The 15,499-nt window shown below is 38.9% G+C and overlaps 1 protein-coding gene across 1 annotated transcript in view; it reads left to right on the forward strand.

Moving 5' to 3' along the window:
* Positions 1–15,057, forward strand: part of LOC145984560 (uncharacterized) — a 49,156-nt gene extending 34,099 nt beyond the window's left edge. Inside the window, exons 3-6 of the mRNA XM_083118211.1 lie at positions 276–417; positions 3,537–3,656; positions 7,889–8,023; positions 11,953–15,057. Coding sequence (XP_082974337.1) covers positions 276–417; positions 3,537–3,656; positions 7,889–8,023; positions 11,953–12,133 — 578 coding nt within the window. The 3' untranslated portion in view covers positions 12,134–15,057. The remainder of the gene's footprint in view (positions 1–275; positions 418–3,536; positions 3,657–7,888; positions 8,024–11,952) is intronic.
* The last annotated feature ends 442 nt before the right edge of the window (positions 15,058–15,499 follow it).

A 15,499-nucleotide genomic window follows, 5' to 3' on the forward strand; every position in this document is an offset into this window, starting at 1 on the left:
ATTAGAAAAATATATTTCCTGATAAAAATTGACACGTAATGTTCTAAACATAAATTTTCCTTCTAATATTTAGTTTATAAATTATTGTTATCAAGCCAATTTATCATCTGACATATGTATAAAACACTGCTGAGGGAAATTTTACTATAATAAACGGTATAGCTATTCAGGATTGTTGAAAGCAATGTCAAGGATAACAATGTTATTTTAAATATTTAATAATTTTGCAACGTCCAAGAAATGGTAGACAATGTGAACTTTGATTTCTTATTTAGATTATCCTGGTAATTATGGAAGGATTTTGAACAAGCCTCCAAGCTTTCAGAACTTCGACAACCATCATCACAAGCATGGAGGCCCAAAGCCTGGATGTGCTCACGATGTCAACTATTGCTTGTTCGACAAAGAGTACCCGGTGTGAGTATCAGTCTGTCATTAATAATATTCTATTGATTTTCTCTCCAGTCAGTTTTAAAGCTGCCAGTAGTTTTTGCAAATTGCATAAAGTGGTGAAGTTATCTTGCATTACGAGTATGTCAAACATTATTGCTAAGCTGCTCCGTCTGAAAATAATAACGTTGCATGTGAGTATGGAAATATGAAGTGCGTTCAAAATCAAACGTAACGACGGAACGTATGAAATATAGTACACAATGAAGGTGAAATATAATTTGCAAAAATGGTAAATATTTTTATTGGTTTCAATTTCGATAGGTTCTCGCTGGACCCTGGCATTGTGTGACAAGTCGTTAGTGTTCCACATCTTCAACACGTAGATTTAAGTATTTTGGTTCAAAATTGAAGGATTGATCGATTGATTAAACTGTTTCATTTTACTTTGCATTTCCGAAATTGAAGGAAAAAATATCCAATCCATCCTATACTGTAGCCAGTTCATGAAAAATATTGAACTGCAAGTAATTCAGTCACTTCGCTATTTTCCTGGATAAGAGTAAATAGATGTGATTGATTAATTTGGTGTCTTATGCACAGTAAGGCTAATAGGGACTGGACCTACAGTTTAAAGTGGGATACGAACCACTGTGTGCCTCCACCGGGCATCGAACCCGGGACCCCTTGATTACAAGGCGACGACGCTACCACTGCTCCATCGGGGAGACCCTGTAGGCTAATCAGGACTGGACCTACAGTTTAAAGTGGGATCCGAACAACTGTGCAATAAATCTTCACTGGGAATCGAACATCTTGATTGCAAGGCGAAAGCGTTACCAATACGCCATCGGGGAGGCCATACAATGATTTGGACAATTTGGGCTTCGGTGGGCCTTTGGACTGGGCCAACATCGCCTTTTTTCGAAAATTCCTCTCCTATAGTAAAACTGCTGTAATATTCCAACTTATTAAAACTTACATCTTAGAATTCCTTCTAGAGGATTCAAGTGAATTTTCATGTGGCTTGCTTTTGCTGTTATCTAGATATTTGTGAAGGGAAATAGGATTATGTAGCCACAAAACTAATGTGAATATCTGGACGACAGCAAAAGCAAACCACACAAAGGTAGTCTAAGCAGATGTATTTTTTCAGCGGTTTTTTGAAAGGAGAGGAATTTTCTAAAAAGGCTTGGTCGGCCAAAGGTTCAGCGGAGCCTTAAAACAACTCTATCAACTCATTACAATTAAATATAGTACAATCTAATGTTTCGTGGTTTGTCGTTTACTGCGAACGTGGTCTTGCAACCACAAAATAAGGAGCACGCGATGTTTTCGCTTGTAACAACAACAACAATACTAGAAATCTAGGAGTTCATATGTCAACTTTGCTGCAACAGTCTTTTGTCGCTTTCTATTCTTGCGGAGAGTGTCTCAGGAATCCCACCGAGCAGCGTCAAAAAAGTCGAACGATGCAACCACGCTATATGTTGTTCATTATAATTCAGGTCAAATGTGTTGCTGTATTACAAAGAAGCAGGAGACAAGTGGTGACGTTTCATTGCGATGTGGCGCTTACAGTTACGACGCGAGTTGCTGTTTCTGGTTCCGGATGAAAGAACAGGGAACGAAAACACTATGGGGACAGAAGGAAAACATTTGGAAGACATTAGGAGGTTGGCGGAACACGATGGCCATGCAATGCATTGAGTGACCTCATTCTGTTTCATCATGAACTGTGAATGCCATTGGGATGCATGTGTGGACATATCTCAAAATGGATGCCAGCACGCCTCTATCTGAGATGTGTAAGTGCAACGAGTGATAAAGGCATGAATTTGACGAATATCTGAACCCAATTATTCAAACCATACTCTGTACTCGAGAATCAATTGCAACCAAGTGACAAAACTGGAAAGTAGTGGCATTCTTCAACCCGTTCCAGAAATTAAAGGACAAAACTTTCAGACCGTCTAAGAACTATGACTTGACTTCTATGGTAAGAAAATATCCATATACATTGCCACAATAAAAGTTTTGAAAGCCTTTCACATATTGTCCAAGATGTCACCCCGTAGTGTGTCTAGTGTTGCCCACGAGACGAGACTTTGGCCTGTCTCGTCTCGTGGAAATGCTGTCTCGTCTCTGTCTCGTCTCGAAAATATTCGTTTGTCTCGGGACACATGGTCAATCTCGTCTCGTCTCGAATTTTTAAAAGCCTGTCCCGTCTCGTCCCGTGGGCAACACTAAGTGTGTCTACAAAGAGGTTGATGAATGATACACTCATCCCCTTGTCCAGCCTTAGAAAAAAGTGAATATATACTAAAATTTAACACTGACTACTAGAAGCAATGTACTTTGCCATTTACGAAATTTCTGAGCACACCGCTGAAGTTATTTATAAAGGACTAAAGAAAGCACCGATACTTCTCATTTGAGTTAGTACTTCTGAAACATTGCATTAAAACAATGTTCTTAGCACCATAAATATGAACCTGGATCATCCACGGGCGTGTATACGAATCAAACAAAGAAATTTGATTCTACACGTACGGTTATGCTCTCATCCTTACCTTTACAATCGGTTTTCTCTGTTGACGACAGATAAATTGTTGTTGTGAAGTGTATTATTAACAGAAGCTAATAAGGCAAAAAAAACTTCATGTCTTATTGGTACACAGCAATCAGGCAGATAATTTTCTTTTCTAAAAGTATTCTAAACTTTTTCGTCGGGACAGCCCTTTTTATGCATTAGAATATATTTCTTCTCAGTTACTCTATTTCGCTCTCTCTCTCTCTCTCTCTCTCTCTCTCTCTCTCTCTCTCTCTCTCTCTCTCTCTCTCTCTATCTATCTATCTATCTATCTACCTCTTTCTCTGCCACACGATTTTCTGTGCAAGCTCAAAAAAAAAAACTGTTGATTTATAAACTCTTCTGGGTGCTCATGGATACGTACAAACAAATCTTATGCATTTCCGTTCCATAAATCATTTCATACATTGTGTGAAATACACAGTTTTCCAAGTTCATAGCTTGGATCCTAACTAGGCAGTTTGTATTAGATCGTAGACATTTAGAAGTTGTTTAAGGCATATTGAACATGACCCTCCACCAGTAATAGTGACACATGTTTCTATCTTTGCAGGGACAAAGTTCACGACATTGTAAACAACTACCACGATGACGTTCATCACATGTATCACGGTCTGAACCATTATCCACCTCAAGATTATATTGCATATGATAACTACACGCACGGGTACAGGTAAGTCTACTATCTTAGTAAAAGAAATTGCAATATTATCACCTCCCCAATCATTGTAGGAGGTACTGAAGGAGCATTCGAAGCATTCGACCGAATAATTGCCTAAGTTTAGGAGTGTTTTAACTTAATGAATAGATCATTACAGATTTATTTTTTCAAAAATGTAAAGGGACATAACAGTGTAACAAGATGTATAATATGTTAAGCAATAAGTGAATACCTATAAGTTAGAATAGCAATTGCATATCTTATTCATTGTTAGGACATAAACAATCTGCATTATTTGTTCTCTATAAGCCAAAAGTCAAGCAAGTAAGGTAAATTTCGAAAAATAATATATATATATACGTATATATATATATATATATATATATATATATATATATATATATATATATATATATATATATATATAAAATTTCGATAGGTACCGAATATCAATTCTTACTATCGCGAGGTAAAGCGTAATAGAATGTAAAGAGCATCCTTTCCGTTGTTTCTTTTGTTGTTTCTTTTGTTATATCTCCTTACTCAAACAGTGGCGATGCAAGAGGATATATATGTGAGGGAAGAACGCCCTCCTCCCCGGTCGACCGTTTCGCGTCTTCCCCAGCAAAACATGCATTTTTAATATTATGTTAGGGGTATATTATAATATAATATATTATGTGACGACCCCCATTGCCTCCCCACTCATTTTTTTTTCTGGCGCAGAGACTGATCGCAAATATTCAAAAAATTCTCTGTGAAGCTCAAACAAAGATACACCAAAGTTCGTAAAGTTATATGTGGGTTGGAAATTTAATAGTGGCAACTACTATTTATTCTCAAATGATACAAAATAAACTTTTACGGTCCTTCGATGTAGTCACCAGCATTGTGTACAACCGTTGCCAGCGATGTGGAAATCGTAGTATTTCTATAACAGCGCCTGTTCTGTTGATGGTTTGAATGGAGCGGTGTATTGCCTGAAGAATCTCTGGAACAGTTCGGAAGCTTCATCTTCGGGATCAAATCAAAATCACAGGGGCTGGTAGAGCATCGAGCCACAATTCAGCCACAGGTTTCGATACATGCGCACGAGTATTGTCCTGCAAAATGATGGCAGGATTGAGCACAAAGTGTCTCCCCTTCTTTCGCAACGCAGGTCGCAGGTTATGTTCCAAAAATGAACAGTAAAACTGCGCATTGACGGTCTGTCCTGCCTGGAGGTACGGCGAGATTAATCACCACAACTTTCATATTAGTGGGTCTGACTACACAACATTAGACCCCCAACTCCAACGATACTCTATTCCTCTCGCCACTGCGCATGCGCCTAGTGTTGGAAGGAAGAATCCATTTACTGGGAGGTAGGTTAGGTATCAAACTAACATGAGATATAAGTGAGAAACACCTGTTCCGTTTCATGGCATACATACAACAGTTTTGCCACTATTAATTCCAACCCACGTATCTTCAATATAAATAAGACATATTTTTCCACCTGTTGATAACATAAAACTTTCTGCACTGTTAACGATGAGCCTGTTAAGTAAAATAACACATGGAAATCACGTGTCCTAAATTCAGCAGTGACATACCCAGAAATGACATGATTTTTTCCTTAAATAGTGTGGTATTTCAAAACTTTTCAGAGAGGGGTTCCAGTTACTACCCCTGAATCATCATGATATTACACACACACATTTTATATATATATATATAGTTTCCCCCAAGTACCAAAATTCAAAATTACCAACCACAGGAGGGAAGATGCAGTAACCACAGAGGGGAAATTTCCACTCACCCCCGCTTTACATACCACATTGCCTACGGTTACCAGACGTCCTCTTTTTCCTCGGACATGTAACACATTTAGTCTCATGTCTGGTGTCCGGGATGAATTCTGAATAGAAAATCTGAGCATCACATAATTTGTATTAAGAAAATACATCTTTCAGTTGTAGAAACTGATAATCACAGGGAAACGTATTTATCTCCTGAGACAGCCTGGCAAGTAGTGATGATTCATGTAATTAATTGCTGCTGAACTGAAAAGTGTCAGTTTCATATTTCTTAATGAATTTTCCTAGTAATATACATTACTCTGAATGACTGTGCATTAAAAGTTGACATGTAGTCATAGTCACATTTTGGGGCAGTATGTTCTACTTTTTGCTTATTTTGAACTGTTTACTTTACTGAGGAACTATTTATAAGCCTACCCCTAGCAAGCTTGTCGTTAGAGGAAGGAACATGGGGAACACGTCCCCTCGATAATCCAGAAAAATATATTATGCATGTGTAAGATATAGGATGCTCCCCTTCCCAAAAGTAACTACTTTTATAACATCTACAGCCAAATATGTTTTTAAAGGCACATGAAAGCCTGTAAAAATACCTATAGCATTGACTATTAGAGGAAAGGAAGCATGATCCTTCCCCCTCACGAAGTTTCTGAGTACGCCACTGAATTCGGGATGGCCAAGGTTGATGTGATGTTCCTGCCTTATCCGAGCCACAGCTATGCTGGGTGATTCAACACTCAAAGGCCAAGTAGTACCTCCCAAAGTTAAACATAGGCTAGCAGTCTAGAAGCATTCAATGTCCCAGGTGCGAAAGAAATCTACGTGCTTACAATTCCCATAAAATAAAGGGGACAGAGCACATATTCCGTGGAAGAAATTACAATTATCTCGGAATTCAAAATCGTGGTGTTAATGAACATGAATTTCCAGGAGAAAGATCTGAAAGCATAAAAAGGATAAAAATCCCGATTATATTTCAAAACTAACGAAATAAATTTGGTATGACTGACATTTCAATAATTCGTCTAGAAATTATGCTTATCCTAACATGATTGAGCACAGCTGCAAGGAGTAAGACTGGGAGGGTTTAAAGCAGGGTTGTTAAAGGTCCAGGAATTTTAAATAAATTCAATTCCCGTCCAGGAGAGAAAATCAGAAAGCGTAAATGGATTCTGGACCGTAAATAACTTAAATACGCAATTTAAATGAATTTAAATACGGTCCAGGAACTTTTTTTCCGGATGAATTTAAATACGGTCCGGGAACCTGTTTCCGAACCAATTTAAATTCAGTTCGGGAACCTTTATTCCAGGTTCAATTTCAATACGGTCCAGGAACCTTTTTTTTCCAATCAGTTTAAATAGGGTCCAAGTTTCGTATTGAAATGAAACAATACGCAACTTGAATCGATTACGGACCTGACGATAAACAATTATCATCCACTTGTGAGCATGAAAAACTAATCCAGGTGCTGAGTGCCTCGAGAATCTAAGGTACAAGGTAGAAATGAGCGAAACGCAAACGCTGCAGTCACGTTACCCCTCTCCATGTAGCCCCATTTTCTCGCGCGTGTTCCTTCACTTGGTACGTACGTACTAGCGACACTACCCGTCCCTGTTGTGATATCTGCTGGGAACACAGCAGCCTCACGTTACCTCATGCCGGAGCAACATGTGACGGGTTTGTTTGAACTCCATGTGATGCCACACTAATATAGTCTATTGCATTATGTACAGTAACTCTTCGACAAGGGAGTTTTTGAACCTGGCCCACGAGAGAACAACAGCGTTATGATTTATTTCCTGTGGTTTCTACAACCGCAGTGTAACACTCCAATGTAAAACGTACTCGCGGACATTTTTAGAAGGCAACTTATAATCGGTCAACCCTGGTCCAGGAATTATAAATAAGTTCAATCTCGGATTGGGAGAGAAAATCAGCAAACGTAAATGAGTTCTAGACAGTGTAGAACCATTTCATATTTAAAGCATTTCAATTGGGTCCAGGAATCTTTTTTCCGGATCAATTTAAATTCGGTCCAGGAACCTTTTTTTCCGGAAGAATTTAAATTCGGTTCAGGAACCTTTTCTCCCGCATCAATTTAAATACGGTTCAGGAACCAATTTTCAGGAACAATTAAAATACGGTATATGAACCGTGTATCAATGAAACAACACGCAACCTGGACCGAATTTAAATTGTGCGAGAAAAAAGGTTCCAGTCCTACAGCGGAACCCAATAGAACCCATTAGAATTTATGGGTTCCTGCACCTTTAACAACCCTGGTTTAAAGTCCATAAACACGCTAGCCACTAAGCCAAGATGACGAAAGACAAGGTCTGTAAGGTTGAAGCTTTGTAGTAAATTTGGTAGTGAAGTGAAATCGATAATTTAAAAAATGTATTTTAATATTTTATGTAATTTTCCATAATTTCGTTCCAGGCACAAAGGACACTTCGTGTGTGAGTCTGAAGTGTCTTACATCCGACCTGGTTGGGCTAAGAACTGGAAAGGCGAGTGGGTTGCTGTAGTTAACACCGACAAATACCCTCAAAGTGTTCGCATAGAAACTTGCAAGTAAGTGTTATTTTATTTTTTAAACTTGCTGACATATCAATTTCGTGATAATTCTTGCGTTAACATCAATGAGTAGGTATATTGGTCACCGGCGAAATAAATACCATCTCACATCATGTTCATCTGCATCAAACGTTACCACAAGAAGTGTTCTTCGCTATTGTCGGTTCATAAGGTCTAAAACAAGCATTAGATTCAGTACTGAACACCTGAATCGCCACCCTAAAAACTTGGAACCACACCATGAAATTCTATGTAAAAAGTTGATTTCCTTTGATCCTTTTAGTGTTTTCTATACGGCTCCCTTAGATTCTGAACGGATTGTATTATATAATAGCTGTATAACGAAACGAATTACATACTCATTAACCAGCGCTGTGATAAGTACCGTGTGAAACCAAAACTAATGGCCGGGTAACAACTTGGTGCTTAGTAAAGCGACCAGAAGGCCTTGCTATAGGGCCTCTCCGATGGCGCAATGGTAGAGTCGTCGCCTTGCAATCAAGGGGTCCCGGGTTCGATATCCGGTGGAGGCACATAGTGGTTCGGATCCCACTTTAAACTGTAGGTCCAATCCCGATTAGCCATACTGTGCATAAAGTGGACTTAAAACACCAACTCAAAAAGCAAAAGGTCTTTCTAGTGAAAATTCTAGCTCCATGGGAGACGGGCTAAATAGAGTCAGCAAAAAATTAGTAGTAAGTCAGAGAGGGAAGGGGGTGAATCAGGAATCAGTCACATTTGATACTAATGGGAACGAACACACATGCGCACATAAGAACTGAAGCCCATGCATGAATTAACCTCTGTTCATAAAGTATTGTGGTCTACAACCTGAAAGGTACATTGCGTTTGTATAAATCGGCATGCACCACAATCGCCTCCAATATTTGTTTTACAGCTCTCTTTATACTATACTGCAAAATTATCAAATTATGGAGATGTATGTTCTCACCAGGAATCGAATCCAGAAACCTTCGCCAGTTATCGGAGAGACCAATCCATTAGTCAATATGGGCCTCCCCGATGGCACAGTGGTAGCGTCGTCTCATTGTAATCAAGGGGTCTCGGGTTCGATACTCGGTGGAGGCACATAGTGTTTCAGATCCCAAACGGTAGGTCCAGTCTCGATTAGCCTTACTATGCATAAAGTGGAATTAAAACACCAACTCAATCAATCAATCAAACCCATTAGTCAATTCAAAGCGTTGGTTTTGTCATGTTAATTTCTAAAAAGTTGTTGTGATGAAATGGAAGATATACATAGCTACTTCATAAGTCATTAGTTAACAAGTTAAGTGACAATATAGATAAACACACAAAGGGCGGTTGCTGATGAATACGTGAATAAAGTCCTCCCCGCATAGTTTCCAACCCAGCGATTTCTCATAGATACAAGAACTTGTTTATGATCTGGTGACCTTTGGCGCGTTTACGTTTGGCCCTGCTCAATTATTAAGAAGTTGCTCACCGCACGAGCAGACACTCACTGAAGAACGACGTGCTTCTTGTGTGAGCAAGCTCTTAGCCTTATTATTCATATATACGAAAGGGAGTGATTGCATGCTCCAAAAAGTTGAGCAATGAGTTGGTGCTCAGTTTTAAACATACGACCCACCTGAATTACCTCACAAAATTTGAAGCAACTTCTGGTCAGTTTACTGAGAACGTGGTCTCTTATTCAGGTCAAAAATGTGACCCCGATGGCGTAGTGATATCGTTGTCGCCTTGTTAGCAAGGGGTCCCGGGTTCCATACGCAGTAGACCCACATAGTAATTCGAACCCCTCTTTAAACTGTAGATCAAGTACCAATTAGCCTTTTTGTGCATAAAGTGGAATTAAAAAATCAATCAAACAAACAAACATCAAAATCACCTCCAGTGATTTATCCAAACCAAGCACCCCATAAAAGTTTTCACAAAGGCTCAATTTATCGTAATTTTTCCTCTAAATTTATCTCTCACTGAGAGATAGTTACTCTCTCGATGAATCGGTTCTCGACTTTCCTATTGCTCTCTCCACGAAAACAGTCCAGTCAAGGTCGGAGCTACCCCTTGCCTCCTCCACACTCCTGGCCCTCCAGGGTTGCCACACTTCTTCTAAGTTGCTCAGTCAACAGTCGGCACCGCGCGTTGTAGTACGTATGCGGTTGATTTCGTCGGTTGAAATTGTGAATGTTGGCAACAATGTAGGTGAGCGGCGTGACCTTGACTGGATTGTTTTCATGGATTTAGCTTTAGTTATTCTAAATGGACTTATGCTCCAACAAATTGAGTATTCAGTAGGTGCAGTGTCATTTATACAATAAGTACGCATTGGTTATCTGAGACGAGCCTAAATCAGGCACCTTGTATAGTACAGTATAGTAAAATGAAATTTTGTAAGTGGAGGATGTCAACTTGTTCGTCTGTTAACATTGTTTTAAAGGATATCTGAAGTAATGGGGGTATTACTCGACTCCGGCAAGGCATTGAGCAATATATATTGCAACATCTTGAAATTCCCTTTCAGTTTACTTTGAATGTTCCTCTCATTACAGTAGCATTCGGTGGAATGACCACAAAGATACTTGACAATGATCTCTCACTTCCTGCAATGTCCTAGAAAAATAAGATCGGACACGTTTAAAGGGGAAAATATTCGCCATTGACTACCTAGGAAAGAATGTGCCCCCTCATTTTACAGTTGTATCAATGTCACACCAAATTCCTGAGGATTATACTGCTGGTAGCATTACGTTCTACACAGGTTACATAGGGTGCTCCATGCATTTTTGTCGAACTGTATTATCTCTGTTTCATACACGAGACATTGTCAGAAAATATCATATTGGTACACACCCTGAAATATCTAAGAGAATGCAACATAGTCCACACACCTAGTAATGCCAAGTCTTAAGTAATGTCAACCTCCGTAGCAGAGTGGTTAGCACAGCGCGCTACGACGCAAGGGGTCCCCTGGCCTAGGGCATGGGTGTTCTTTGTGAATGTCCCTTCACCGATTTCATCATATAGTTACACATCCTCATCTTCGCGATTAGCCAAAAGTGGCAGAAAAGCGAAGTAAAATAAACCAAATCCATAAACAACAATATACACCTAATAACGTCACCAGTAAGAAGATGATAGAAAAGGGGGATCCAATAATATTTTAGAGGGATAATAATACAGTCTACATTGCACATTTTGGGCATCAATTCATGTATTTCTGTAGCCCCGTCTAGTTCGCTGCACTTTTTCACACTAGATGTAGTGCAGGTGGAACCCGATGCCAGGCTGGTGCGAGGAAATGACGTTCAACCAAGTGGACGAAAAGCGGCGTTCAAGTTCAGAAGATTCAACAAATGCCTGTCTGCTGCTTTAAACATTTGTTTGATTAGTTAACACGCACCACGTGACCATACACCACACATTACATCGGTCTATAACGTAGTGCAAACAGTGCAGACACCAAATACTACACTACTTGACACCAAATCAACGAAGTAAACGAGTCGATGTTCCACCGTATAACCAACTAGACGCACGGGCGCAGAGAGTCAAAAAGTGGAGCGAACTAGACGGGGCTTGTATTTAATCACCAAGTTTCCTTGTCTATTGAGGGCAACAGAGAGGGTATATTGGCTTCCCCATTCTAAGGTCATTACTTGACACACCCCTTATGCCCATCCATATCCAACTCAACATGAATCAACCATTCTCTCACAGTCGTTCGTTCATTTATCACTGTTAATCATTGTTACATTACAGAAGAGAAAATGGAAAAGAATACTCCCATTCAACTTCAATCACTACTACATTACTGTTTGTTGTTTGTATTTGTCCCGTGTAATATATAATTACCTGATCCCAATAGTCCAGCAAAACAATATACCATTATGTATCATAATTCTTATTACACAGCTTTAACAACGGGTTTTATTTTACAGGTTTGCTGGGAAAAAATGTGAGTACCTACCTCCGTGCTACAAATCGTACTGCGTACAGCGTTACACGTTCGTTAAGCTGCTGTGCGTTGATCCATACAATCCGCATCACAGACCTATAGTGGATGTGTTCGAAATTCCCAGTGCTTGTTCCTGCTTCGTTGAGAACTTCGTTTATTACTAAGCTCCACTAGTCACGGTCATGCACCGCTTCGTCTGTTACGTTCCTTTTATCACAGAAAATTCTTACACGCTTTCCGGCGCATGCTATTGTGTGCGGGTAAATACTCATCAACCACGTACGTGCATGTTGCGTGTACAGATGTGATACAGCCACTCATCAGATATTACACTTGCACAACTGGCTACATGAGTTCTGCGACTGCCTTGAAGAGCACCTTTTTTATGTGCACAACCAAAGAAGATAGGACTGAAGTATCGAACCACGGCGATTCTTTCACGATTCAGCTTCAGATTGAGCACCGCAATGCTTTCTTCCCAAATTGACTCTTGGTTTCGTGTGGTCGGATTGTCGACAACGTTTTCGTAGGATTTGAACAGACCAGCGTTTATGTCCACACTAGCAAGTCCTTGTAAATGGTGAAGAACAAACAGCGCCTGATAAATGATGAAGACCAAAGAAGATAATGCTATCACTAACAAATATCTAAGGACAAACTTGGACATTTCGGAAAGAATATGTCATGTAACTTAGAATTCGCCGTCGTAGTCAGTAGTATGTCCAGAAAATTAGTAAGTTGATACTTTCTTAAACACCGTGTGTTCAGCTTGTTTCAATGGATTTAATTAATTGTATTTTCTCTTGATTAGATAATCCACAAACCCTCTTCTGGGCACGCCACTCGATGGAGTGATTAGTCAAAAACTAGTAGCCACATTTTCTTTCAGATTAGGTAATGTGTGGATAGTTTCTTCATTCAAGTATGAATTAACAGAATTATGCAAAATTTGCAACTGAATGGTTTATCTTCAGTCCCTCCGCCCGAAGAAGGAAATACTTGCCTTCTTCCATTTACCGCTTTTCTATCCCTCTCTTGAACTTTAACGTCCAGACCTTCTTACTACAAAAATAATTGAGCTCTACTTCCATGTAAGTAGACATTATAAAGATAATGAGCTGTAATTTTCTATTAATTTCATTCATTGAACAGAATATGAGATAGAGCTTCATAGAAATTACTTGGAATAAGACATCACTTACTAGGTCATGTCGATTGCCTGTTCTCTTACAAACACAACACGACTCCGCACAATGACACAAATTTGTGTACCAGATTGCAAGTTCTTTCTATTAGGTGGATTCCTCTTAGATAAATCTATGTAATGATCTTCCCCAATTCCAGCAAACTTCGTGTTGAGAATGCTTAGTCGACAGACAAGACGAAAAACTCAGAATAGCTCATTTTCCATTGTGCTTTGATTTTAATGTTAAGTATAAGTGTGAAGTTATTCTCATTAATACAAGGATTTTGATTCTGCATGTAGTAAATGAGTTTTGAGAATTGAAAGTGCAAGGAAAGATGCGATGCAGTTTATTGGTAACTATGCTTACTCCTGCTGACTTATTTAAAAATATCAGAATTTCTCCTAGTGAGTGCCCTAAAAACCGTCAGTGCAGGAGGTGCGTCGCATCGGGGCCGCCCAAGCCATAGGGGCTTCCCCATCCACTTTAACTGAGAATAGCTACTTAAAATCGTTATGGAAATATAACAGATAGTCTGCTTTCTTAACATCACCGTTTTGTATTGCACGTATCATTGCGATACCGCCCTCGTAGCGCAGAAAAAAACTACAGCTGGGTTATCGGCATGGGGGGAGGGGAGGACAAAATCGTGACAAGCACCTGGGTGCGCCACCAACGTTTTAGTTACGGCACTTGTCTTAGTTCTGTAACTTTAGTTAAAGTTAATTTACTTGCTTCATTGCCAATGTGACTTTTATGAACGTGAATGTAAATATTGCACACATGCAAGACGAAATGGAACATTCAAATATCGCCGATTTCATGCACCGTTCATTACAGCAGCATAAATAGTAAATAAGTGTACATGCCAAAATGCTGCGAAAAAGCTCTTAATCACGTCCACTGTTATTTCTTGTTATAGTTTTATGATATGTTGCTTCCTACATTGCGACATTACTCACCTTCCCGAAAAAATGTGGAGTAAATTGTAGAATGCTACTAATAATAATAATTAAGAGAGAAACATCGAGGATTTGATTTTCTATATTAATAAACAACGATCTTTCATTTAGAGAGTTTTCCTGAAGCGGTAACTGAGAAGTAAGACTGGAATATCTCGATCTGTGCAGACTTGATTTGATAAGCATTTCTGTGGTATTTAATTTGTATTTTATCCCGCAGTGACATGACTCAACTTCCCTAGAAAAGAAAAGCATATTGAATGTGTAAAAAAGATGAAAAAATGTAATACACACACAAACACACATCGACTAAAATAAAAGCAAACCTAATCCCAATTTCCTTCCTACCTCATCTTTCTCTTTTTGGAATTCCTGAACACGCTGTTATCTTGCGAGTAAATATCAACTCTGTAATGGAAAAAGACGTGAATGAAATTTGTTTTGCTCATTTGAGCATTTTGTAATGAGACAAAAGTCGGTGAAGTATTTCTTAAATATGTAAAATCAATACTTCTTCTCTCATTTTGTATCCTCGCCCGTAATTCTCTGTTGTAGAATGTAATGACAAGACAAATTTGGGCTAATTGTTACCTTTACTTTGGTGTTGCATTCTTAGATTTGTTGGACCATGGCAAGAAACTTAATCATGCTTGGTGTTTTGATGCAAATATTAAGGATTAGGTATTGTCGTTCGTATGTTACCACTGAATCAATATTATATTTTTGTAAGTTGAGGTCACAGTACAAAGTTTCGACCAGTATAACCTGGAATGGAATTTCTGCCATTCTAACCTGCATGAACATAATTTTGTTGAATATCATAAACCAGAAAGAAGATCGGCGAAGTTATCGATTTACAATGATTCTATAAACAACGTGTTAATATGTAAAATATGTAATATAATGTCAATTACAGAAAAATATGCCAAATAAAATATGTCATTCTCATAATTTGATGTAATGTTTATTTTTTTGCTTGATTTTGTTTTTTATCTTTTTGCCTCTGGTTTGGAATATGGCTGTTGGTGGTGCTGATGTGTAGGTTCATGTATGTTTCAGGGATTCCAAAAGTATCTTAGATATGAAGAGGGGGTCGGATTCGTGCAACCAGAAGCGCATGAGCTGATATACAAAGATGAATCAAAAAGTAATATTTTAATTAAGGGTGACCTGAATGTAGAAAATCTGATGCAATGCCACATGTTTGTTATCTTTTAAATGTTCGATTGGTACACCGTGCAGATTTTCCACCGACGCGACACGTGTCACTTGAAGATTTCACCAATCAAATGTAGGCTTGCGCAGCATATCATGCCACTACGGTATGAAACGTTACTGTTGATTGGTTAATTCCCAACTGACATATTACCAGATGAATACTATT

The sequence above is a fragment of the Lepisma saccharinum genome, chromosome 2 (assembly GCF_977018435.1).
Source record: "Lepisma saccharinum chromosome 2, izLepSacc3.1, whole genome shotgun sequence".
In the NCBI taxonomy this organism is placed as follows: domain Eukaryota; kingdom Metazoa; phylum Arthropoda; class Insecta; order Zygentoma; family Lepismatidae; genus Lepisma; species Lepisma saccharinum.